General features: G+C 40.6%; 1 protein-coding gene across 1 annotated transcript in view; it reads left to right on the forward strand.

Annotated features, from left to right (window-relative positions):
- The window catches only part of RLIG1 (RNA 5'-phosphate and 3'-OH ligase 1), a 199,569-nt gene extending 193,128 nt beyond the window's left edge, over positions 1-6,441 (forward strand). The window contains exon 7 of the mRNA XM_086918000.1: positions 3,465-6,441. Coding sequence (XP_086774126.1) covers positions 3,465-3,656 — 192 coding nt within the window. The 3' untranslated portion in view covers positions 3,657-6,441. The remainder of the gene's footprint in view (positions 1-3,464) is intronic.
- Positions 6,442-11,534: the final 5,093 nt, after the last annotated feature.

The following is an 11,534-nucleotide window of genomic DNA, read 5'->3' on the forward strand; positions in this document are numbered from 1 at the left end:
TTATAGCATGCATGAAACATTTCCCTCTAGGTAGATATGAACCCTTTGGAAGCAGCTTCATTCATGAGTTATGGTTACTTCCCTTTACATATCGTTCTGAATGTTCTAATTGTGACTGGAGAAGATATCCGCTTCTTTGTACACCGGTTAAAATTCACGATGCCTGTAGTACTTCAGTTCCTAATTTGGCTTGTTTTTTAAAGCTATAGTGGTTCCTGCAATTATCCTTTTTAATACGGTACTCTCTAATGGGAGTTATCTCATGCTTAGTGATCAAGCCTGTTGCGTAAGGCGGGCTGAAGTCCTGTATATTTTGTCTGTTTTCTCGTTAGTCAATTGTTGCAACAACATCTTCTTTCTCCCTCCTCGTGGAATTGTAGATAGCTCATTGTGGCCTTCCATTCCAACTTTGAAGGCAGACTTCAACAACCTAGGCAGACTAAAAGCATCATTCATTAAACAAGAAGTAACTTGCCAGACCTTTGAATTGCAGGTGGTTAGACATTCTAGTGAAATACAGTCATTGTTAAACACAAATCTTCCCCTGTACTTCGGAGAATTAGTGCATTAAATGTATAATGCCTCTAATATGGCCGGCCTTGCCCAAATTTTTAAGGTTGTAGGCTCCGACCTTGTTATTTCTGTTCAAACCATCTTTGGGGTAATACCGGTTTTTATCCCTTCCATTTTTCCTAGTGTGTTCAGAGGATTCCCTTTGCAGTTATTTCACATTCGCGGCATTCTCATCCTGTTCTTGCTTCTCCGCAATGGCTGCTCCTTTAGCGGGAGCTCTGAAGCTGGCACCGCTCCAACACTACCGTGAGCGTATTCTTCAGATCTTTGGAATGTTTTTTCTACAAGAGCTGGATCTTGATTGGTCCCTAGCATTTTGGCCTGCCTGGTTTACCTGCTTGCAACCTGTGTTCCATTTTATCTGGTACCCCTTTGAATGGACACAGGACATTTGCAAGGCTCTGCAGACACCCCCTACCTTGGACTTTGGACTACTAAAAAGTGCCCCTTAGCGACCCATTTTCAGGACTGTTCCTTGGGTTTGTGACTTTTCTTTTTTACCATGCGACGTTTGGGCCACAAGCCTACGAGGAAACTTGTGCATCAGTACACAGATTACAGGATACAGATTTTGCTAACACAAATGGAGGTTGCCAAGTAACTGTCTCAGCATCTGCTGAGACCGGAGATCATATATTTTCTTTGGAGCTAGTAACTTAAGCAGTTGACCAATCATTATCTGTGGACCCCGACTCCTTTATGTAGTCTCTTGCTCTTGAGATGGCAAATGATTCAATGGATTCCTCCTAAGCAGAATAATTTGAAAATTGTTCCAAAGTGATCTATTTTTCTATTTGTCTTTAGTAACTCCCAACTATAACCTATGCTTTTATTATGTTTACCTTCATATTACAGTTGGTATTCTTTTTGGTGCTATTGCCCTGACCAAAGGGAGGGTGATATGTGTTTCCTACATGGCTCATTGTAGTTTTCCCTATGTTAGCCTAATTGTGCACATTCTACACCGCAATTTCATTTGCACACGTTCCCATATAAACAGGCTTGCTTTTGTACCACATTGTACTTTCACACAAAACCTGTATATGTTTTTGTGTTCTGTTTTTTTCCTGGGATTTAGTCTGAACACCATAGACAACGTCAAGCAACAATGCCCCTTGTTATTATTTCTGACCAGACACTAGCACCTAGACATAACTCGAACACAACTGCTGTTAGTGAGCACACGTCTTTTCATATAGCTGAGTATAGGAGTTTTAACACGAACACTGAGCAGTTCAGAGAAAAGATTGCTACGTCAGCTGGGATGTAGAACGTTCCTCTGTGTATTCTAAAGAACGGGGTATGCAACTAATCCCAGAGATTTTTTATATATAATCATTTAGCGTAAGTAGAAAGGAGGGTTGGCTTTTTAGGCTAATTTGTCTTATACCATGACTGGGCTTTTTATAGTATATGATTCATTAGCCGTGCCAACAGTATTTTTGATATTTGTTTTCTAATTGTGGTACGAATAGTGCTTTTTAGGACACAATAGTTTTAATAAATATTCGAAACTTCTGTTGTGTCTTTTGTTTATTTTATTGAGTATGAGTGAGAGAGCGGAAGGGCGTGTCCTGTTACCACGATCCCTGAGAGGGTCGAAAGTGTTGTGTTCTGGGGTGCCAATACACTTGTTTCTCCGGTAAGGTTAGGACGGCAAGTGAGGCACTGTTGCGAGTCAGACTCTGGTCATAGGAACGTATGAGGTGGTATGGTGACCCAGTCCCTACATGCCGATGCTCTATGGTCCCAAGCATAGTTCTGTTGCTGAGCAAAATCCCTGCAACAGATTTTTTGTTGTTGAGGTTTTTGTATTGTTGCTACTCCCTGCAGCCCTCCACAACATTTTAAAAAAATGCTTGGTGATGCCCCTGCCAGGGGCACCACCAGGATCAAAAAAAAATTCAAACCCCCTCACAGGACATTATAGGGCGTTCCTTCCCTAGCAGCAGTAATTAATAAATGAGCTTCTCCTGTGGCTCATTTATTATTATTTTCTTTAATATTTTGGGTGGTCCGGTCCCATCCACAACACCCTCACTTAATGTACACTTTAGGGCCGCAGGGGGAGTCCCACAGCCCCTTCTGACTTCCCGCCAGCACCCATTAGGGGCTGGCAGTTTGAATATTTAACATAAGTGTTAAAAGTTGGGGCTGCTGGGAGGAGGCCCATGGACCCTGTCGTCTCCACTGGGTGCTGGTGGGAGCCAGCTTTATTTACTTTGCTCCCTCTTGGACGGTAGCATATTTTATTTATTTTCTGATTTTGTACACAAGAGCATTGTTGCTGTTCTAATATAAATGATGGGTTTGCTTCCGTACCGTCATAGACACATTTTAGGGAATGTCAGAATGCCATACCGTTTCTTTTTTAAAGCTGGAAACACGATGTATCGCTTATAATTGTTTTTGTGTTGATCTAGTTTTTAATTAAAAAGTTCAATCTGCAACTTTTCTTTACTGTGCAAACCATTTCTGATGATTGGACTAAATTGTGTTTTTAGTCTTTAGCATGCTCTCGATTGCTGAATTGCTCTGTGTTGATTTATTAAAGATATTACCAAATGCACAATGTGCTTGTTAGCACTCAGTGAATTGGGGAGCCTGTTCATTGGTGAGTAGGCATTGTTGTAGAGTGGTCAGCTGCCATAAGAGAAGAGTTGTATTCGTGCATGCGTCTTTCTAGTAGTGCCTATAGGCTATCGACCGTGAGGCGGCCATTAAGAAAGGTTTCAAGTTTCAACTTGAAACATTTAGGAAGGAAAACTAAATCTGGTTCTGTAACAAAACGAGTCAAACCATACGTTACAGCCTATACATGATTGTTAATGAGATGCTCATTTCTGTATGCTAATTCAGTTTCTTTTCTGTTTTTCGACCATCTTTTTCAGCTGCATCGCCATCATTTTGGATTGCAGTGGCCAATTCCAGATACCCGTTTGACCTCTCAACCAGCAATTGTGAATGTTAACTTAGCTAATTATGAAGGTGACTTTCAGTCGAACTCTCTGTTTACCTTTCTTTCTTGCATGTTTGGAAAAAGGTTTGAAAGGCTCAAGGACATTAGTTTGGATGGACTATAATGGCTTTACGGAAAACTGAGAGGTTTGCAAGGACAAGATGTTATCCATGTGCTTACCAAGCCTGATGTGGTCCAACACATTTCAAGATGCTGAGAATGTAAATCTATTGACTGAACAGGTGAAACGTTGTTGCTAAGTCAGTAACATGAAAGCACTATGGGAATTTGACTAGTTTAAGTCGACATTCAGATATTGGCATAGCTGCTGATATAGCTTGTTTTATTTTGCTGTTCAAAATATTGGGCCGCGTACAAAATGAAAGGATTGTAGTTTGAGACTTACCATTTCCTATATGTTTCTGAAAGAAGCTTTAACTGCTGTATACATTATTTACTTCAACATCCTGTTATTTTCTTCATTCCATTTTATAACTATTCTACAGGTTAGAGCCTCATTTTTATAGTAACACATTTGTTTGTTTACTTGTTTAAGTGCAATATTTGTTTGTTATTGGGCGTTCTTGTTTCTTTGCGGGTGGGGGCTTCACATTTGTTAGCAAAGATATAGGAGTGCATTCTGTCTGATAGCTAGGTGGACCAGTAAATCTTTCTTTTGAAATAGGTCAGTTGAATATAGAGGTAGTGCAAAAGTATTTAGACCTGCAATGTGAGGAGAATAAAGCTCGTATTATGGTACTTTACTCCAAGGAAATGAGGGTCAATTTTAATTTTAAAGCAAAGTGACATCTCTTTGTGGAACCCTGGCATGCAGTTTACAGAGCAAATATTTACTTTGTTAATTTTTTTGTATTCCTGTTAATTAAATTTCGGCTATGGCATTGCAGATGTTACTATTATGGTAGAATTAATTTCACCGTTCACTTGCTGAAATTCTAGTTCTTTGATGCACCTGGTCTTGGGATGGAGGCTGCTAACGTTAATAGAACTTGTATAGGAGTCACCGGTATTATCTGTGAAATGGTATATAAGTTATGTCCAGACGTCATTGTTTCCTCAAGCCATATCTTTATGTGGTGGGAGAACTTGAGAAAGCAGAGTAATTGAAATCCACTCTAAATTGAGTCACCTTAATGGATGAGGTTGCCTGTCATGGCAATTTCACATTGATCAAGTTGAAGATTACCACACATTACATTCCCACCTTGCCGCAGTACTGTGTTGATTCCACCCTCTGCAGGATATCAGGTGAAGTAAATCTCAATAATATAACACATTAGAGTTAATGGTTCTATTGGTAATGCGGATGTTAGACCAGCGTTTATCATAGATTGCAAGATAGCCTAGGCTGTGTTACGAAAAATCCAGAATTTCATGTTTTGAAATTTTTATACTTGTTACACCCTAGACTTCATCATGATAGAATTTCGCTAGCTGCAATAATCATCATAATAAGATGTAAAATATTTCAGCAGTACTTAGCATTTTTTTCTGTACGTGAGGGAAAAAAGATTTGTTTTATCTTTTAACTGTGTTTTTGTACATCTCAGTATCCTATCCAAGTGTATGGAATTAGTAACTTTGTTTTTACTGACCCCATTATCAGTTATTGGTTGCATTGTACCTTTGAAAATCGGTGTATTCTTATGTATGATCTAGTTGGCTCTCTTACTAGCTGCTGCACTTCAAAGAGCTTTTGGAGGTTTAACTTTAATAAGTTGGAGAAAGGCCCTAGCAGTTTTTCACACGTTGTCCCTATTCCTTCTCACTCCTGAAGTGTGAAGACTTAAATATTTTAACACCTTCTGAATTTTTGTAGTTCCAAGACACACTTCCCTATGGTATTCTAACTTTACTTTACGTTTGTTCATATTTTCCTGTCCAGTACTGTCCACAGCTACATTTTAAATCTTCCCCAACAAATCAAAAAAGTTTGCTCAATTAAATTCCTGACAGATGGCGTCTATGTTGACTACAATTTTTCTTGCCACTATTATAATTCACCTTCAGCAAAGCATCCTAAACCTTTTTCGTTTTGGTTCTACTTCACAATGGTAGCTATAAGTGAACTACCTTTTTTTCAAGACCATATGATGGGATTTGAAATCTTGGCCTGATGGAAAGAGTAATGCTAGAGTATTAGTGTTGTGGTGATATACAGCTGATTCATTGAGAGTATAGACTTGGTACTGTGTACATAACTTTGGTAGATTATGTGTACTGCATCTCTATGGATGGCGAGATCCATGTCTAATCGTTTTACATTAAGACCCAGAGTCATATAGGAATAGTGATGTGGGATGCAAAACATAGTGAAAGGAAGCTCCTTTCAAACAGTTGTTCATTTACACGCTTACAAATGTGTTTGTGTTTCATGCACTATATTAGTTGTCTGTATTATTTTTTAGTCTAATAGTACAGTGACCATTTAGTCTGTTGTCTTGAAGTGGACATCATTGGAACACACCAGTGAGGAGAATTATTGTGTGGTGCGGAAGCACAGGTGAATACATATATAATCGTGAGACCCTGTAACAAATAATTGAAGGTAGTTCCATCACATCACTAGTGTTAAGTGTAACTTTAAACACAGTTAATAGCTATAATCTAGAATCTCATTAAAATCCAGTCTTAATTTGATAACAACCAGCTTCCTACAAGCCCGTCCTGTGGTCAACAGGCTTGCTAGCTGGGATAGTGATGGTTTCTTTAGAGATGACTCAGTTGGGTGTAATGCTGATTGAAAAGTTTACAGATGTGCAATTTGAAGATGATGCAACGGTTATTGTGGTGCTTTGCACTGTGCAGTTCTAATCTAGAGGCATTGTAATACTGGTTTGCAAAAAGTCGCCAATAAACTTAACAAGTGCTACATTTTTTCTTTCAAATTGTTAAAGTCTTTATTTGTTTCAATAAAATTTGGGGTATTTCATTTTTAAAGAATACTTAAATGTTCACCTGAATTTAACCACCATCTAAAATATGTATGGTAATCATTCTAAATAGGAGTAAGCTACTCTTCCACCTGCTGCATAAATATATTTGATTTACTTAGATAATACTATTATTATTGCATTTCTTATATAGCGCCAGAATCGACCCCCGAAGGGGTATCTCCGCGCTTGCCTTAGGAACCCGTCCTGGTTTTTCCCTGTGAGATAGCCCCTACAGGGCATCCCCAAGGTGAAAGCCAGGCATCCCGCCGCGGGGGGCTGTTGTGGAGATTAAGCAAGCTTAATGCCCAGAGTTGCATAGTGTGAACCCATGATTAGGTCAGGCACCGAAGCGAGAATTATCGAGTCCGTGGACATTTGAGCTCAACACCCTGCCGCGTCGGGAATCGAACCCTGGTCCCGGGTCTGACCTCTGCTTCAGGGTCTGCCTGCTCTAACCAGTGAGCCACACTTCTCCACACTAGGCACACCAATTCCACCATGATATCGCAGTTTTGTAGAACACAAAAATAGCAAAAGTAGCACTTTTGTAAAATAAAAATAAAGTTTTAAAAAGCCTGTGGTTTCCACTAAAGCCTCTGCAAAATGTTTCAAATGGTGTCACTGGATCGAATAACAGGAATGTGTACAGTAGGCAGGAGAGTTGTATAGTTTCTCTCCTGTCCGTTGTGTGTGTCACACCAAGAAAGAAACTCGAGGAATAGCTTACAGAGGCAGGAGAGAATCTCGTGTCTCCGCCCCACCTTTTGCACCAAACATCTTTCAGACAATATCCCAGAGGTGCTGAATACTGAACAAAACACTGAGGGGCTGCCTCTTTTCAGTGTCTATCATGTCCACAGATTCTCTTGGTCCACGGGTCAGGTAGGCGAGTTTTGTGGCAGCTGCCCCTGCAGAAGTTGGGGCACTGAAGTGAGGGTCGTTGGAGTGGGAATCAGCCATCAATGCCCTACGACGTTGTCCCAACGATCTCCAATGTCCAGGCTGGAAACCAGTGCACTCTCTAGGGTGACCCCAGGTGGAAGTCGGGTTCTGGTGCAAGGTTCATTGTTCCATTACCTACTCCTATGCCAACTCTGGGGTGTTGAAGAAAATGGCCTTGGAGTTTTAAATAACCGTGAGCCTTTCTGGGAACATCAGTATGTACAGTAGTTTTATTGCCTGAAGATTCGCTCCGGTGGCATCCAGCAGCCATAAGGGCAAAGAGTCACCCAGGGAGGGGCACTTGCCCCCCCCTCCCAATCACTTATGGGATAGTGACGCCAGTGCCCTCTAAGGGCTGCTCCATCCAACTTCAGATGCCTCTGGGGGTGGGGCCAGTGAGGGAAAGAAGAATCCAGCAGGGCGCTTGGGGTCACAATCCCTGTGGTGCCCCAGGCCATCCCATCCCATCCGCGACGTAGACCAAAATAAATTCGTTTTTTTAAATCACTTCCTATCCCTAAACATTGCAAGAAGATAGAGCATTGATTTTAAAAACCTTTACAATGGAGGAATTAAATGATGTCATTACCACCCTGTCTTTTGGGAAGGGCACTGATGGCTATCCTGCTGAGTTATTTTTTTTTATAAAACTGTTGCGAATGAGCTGAATAATCATCTTTTGATTTTGTTGTATTTCATTCCTACTAGAGGTGCGGTTCTTACTTTCTCTAATGCAGGAGCCGTAGTAATTTTTTAATTTTGTATAATAGGCAAAAATTTGCTAGATCCTGATTTATATTGCGCTATATTTTAAACTCTGATTATAACATTCCTACAAATCTAATTGCAAATAGATTTGACAGGGTTATTAGTAAATTAATACACAAAGACCAAAATGTTTTATACTGGGCCGTTACTACATATTCATACTATTTAATGGGGGCCCTGAATGTTTTCACCATAAAAGCTGTTTGTGCAACGTATTTCTATTCAACGCCAAAAAAGCCTTTGAATGGGTGGCTTGAGTTACACTGTATTATATATTGGAGAGATTTGGACTCCCTGTGCACATTAAAGAGACCACACATAGCTTATAGGAGGATACCATAGTTGAGCTGATTATCAATTCTTCCGACAGTGTTAGTTTTAAAGTCCAAAGAAGGACTAGACAGAGGTGTCCTCTTCTCAGCAGTATTATTTGCTCTATTTATAGAGCAATTGAAATCTGGAAAGATAACTAAATTCCTTGCTACAAACGGTGTGAATTCATTTATATGTGGATGACTTAATGTTGTTTTAAAGGTCGGACAAAGCCACCTGGTAAAAAGTATTTGAAATTCTTACTTTATTCCAGGCATTGGGGGTGTGGAATAAGATTAATTAATTAAAAATGGAAGTGCTATTGTGCCATTGTTCCACAGATCCGCTATTGTTAATCTCAAGAGATGCTGCAATCTATCGCCAAAACGCTAAACTGGTATTCAATTTACAAATAACATTTAAGACCTTCACTAACTTAAATATAAACCTGTATTAGCCCAGATCAGGGCTATGTTATCAAAATGGAAACCGTTAGCACTTTAAAATAACATGCAGCACATATCCTGTGATTTGTTCAGAAATGGACGTATAATGATATATAAGCATTATTCATCAAGTAGGATTTAAGAAGAGTAAGTCTGTAATAACATTTCCATGCTATGGTGTTTTGAGGTCACTAATGATGGTCTGGCTGTAGCACAATTGCACTTGATAATCTCAAACACTTTGTTATGAAAACAGAGGCGCACCATAGGCAAGCCCTTCTGCGCCAGTCCATGCCTAAATGGCGCCAGGGATGCTGCCAGTTCCAAACTTCACAGCAGCAATCAAGGGTAAGGCGCTGCTCTCATGATCAACTGATGGACCTCTACCCTAAATGCACCAAGGGGGCTTGCTCGAGGAAGCTTAACTTGCATGATAGGACAGTCATTCATTGCCTCAGCTGAAACTTTCAACATAACACCAGGATTGCACCCTTTACTCCCCTATTGCTGGACGAGGGGAAACTAGATCACAAAGATGTTATTAATGGCCCCAACAATCAGAAACACATTCATAGTGTGCTAATTGATTCCTGCTCCCTCATCAAACATAACATTGAAATTCACGATCTAATTCTCTGACTCTCTCGACGTTTTTTCTTTTCTTTTCATGACTGGAAACTGGGCCAGAGAAGACACCGGTCCTTATCCGGTGGACGCGGTTCCCCTTGCTACTTCATTTCCAGACCTGATTGTCAGGGCAGAAAGGGGGTTGGGCTGGCCTCCATAGCACAGGATGTATTTAACTTCACCCTAGACCCAGTGGCTCAGAGTATAGAGAGTTCCTAGCAGGTATCCCTTTTTCAGTTCAAACTCTCGACCAACAACACTTTTTCGGGTTATCTGGTGTAACTTCGTCCTTTTTCTGAGGTCTAGTGCCAGATGCTGGAGCCCTATTTGGTGCATACACATTTCACTATCCTGGGGGATTTTAATTTTCACTTGGATGACCTCTTATGTAAAGATTCTTTCTCGTTCCTTGACCTTATGTCCAACTTTGTTATGTTATGTTAATGTTATGTTAATAATGTATTTGTTAAGCGCTCGTACGCCCGTAGGCTTCATGGCGCTATCGGAAGGAACATAACACACAAAATGCTCAAAGGTAAGCCTGATAAAAAAGCCATGTTTTAAGAGAATGTCTAAATGTGAGAAGGTCTGGGCTCATTCTTAAGGGGAGAGGTAGAGAATTCCAAAAGGTAGCTGCGAGATGGTCAAAACAGCAGCCGCCAAGACGTTTTTTCTTAAAGGTCGGGACAATCAATAAAGCTTTGTAGGCAGAACGAAGATTCAAAGAAGGATTGTATCTAGAGACAAGGTTTTTTATGAAATTTGGACCTGTGTTTTGTAGGGTTTTAAAAATAATACATCCTGTTTTAAACGCAATCCGCTGTATCACAGGCAGCCAATGAAGTTGTTTCAGACCAGGTCTGATAGACTGCCATTTTGGGTTCTCAGATGGTGAAATCCCCTACCCACTCTGCGGGTCATACCCTGGATGGGATTTTTACCAACCATGCCTACTTGGCATTTGTAGACGTTCAACTCCTTAGTTGGATCGATCACCAGATGATCTTATTTAAAGTTCATTCCTCTTGTGCCATATTAAGTGCAAGGTCTGCTCCCCCCAAACCACGTATTGTGCAGGAACTTAAGGAAGATTATTTCTGAAGGTCTGCAACAGGAGCTTAACATCGCCGTGGCCAGACTGGAAAGCTCTTGTTCTTACTCTGTGGAAGGCTATCAAGCCTGAATAAACACAGCTGTGGACACAATGTCTCCCCTCAAAGTTAATACTGCTAATTGATGCAAACCCTCAGCTCCCTGGTCCTCGAATAACTCCAGACCCATAGGGAGGAATGCCGCAGACAAGAGTGGAAATAGAATGCTAATCCATGTCTCGTGGAAAAAAGACCAGCTTGGCGAAAGGATCTATTTTACGGAAACAATCAGGTCTGCTAACAACTCTTCTAAGCAGCTGGTTAAAGTAGTGAAGTAGTTGTCAGATCCTCCTTCATCTAAAGAGTTTTCTTACTGATATTCTCACAATTTGCCCTGATTCAAACCTACTCTCCGTTTTTTCCCTTATGACCCTACATCAAATTAAAGATTTACTGCTGAGCATTAAATCTGAATCTCCCTCTGATCCCTGCCTGCCCAAAACTTTACATCTGGTGCTGGACATAATTTCCAATTTCCTGCAAAAGCTATTCAAATTAGCTTCAATCTGGTATGTTTCCCACTGCCTGGAAGGAAGCATTTGTCACTCTACTGCTAAAAAACTAATGTGAACCCTGATGACATGTAAAACTTACGCCCCATCTCCCTGCTACCGGCCCGCCAAGATCCTTGAAAAGTGTATGAATTAGAAATTGGTCAAATTCATTGATACCCATGGTATTCTCGACTCATCTTACAATGGGTGTAGAAGTGGCCACATCACAGAGACCACCCTTATTGTTGCAGCAGACTGTTTCCGCTGCCAGGTGGGCCAGGGCAGAGTGGTTATCTTAGTAATGC

The sequence above is a fragment of the Lissotriton vulgaris genome, chromosome 1_1, assembly GCF_964263255.1.
Source record: "Lissotriton vulgaris chromosome 1_1, aLisVul1.2, whole genome shotgun sequence".
Taxonomy (NCBI): domain Eukaryota; kingdom Metazoa; phylum Chordata; class Amphibia; order Caudata; family Salamandridae; genus Lissotriton; species Lissotriton vulgaris.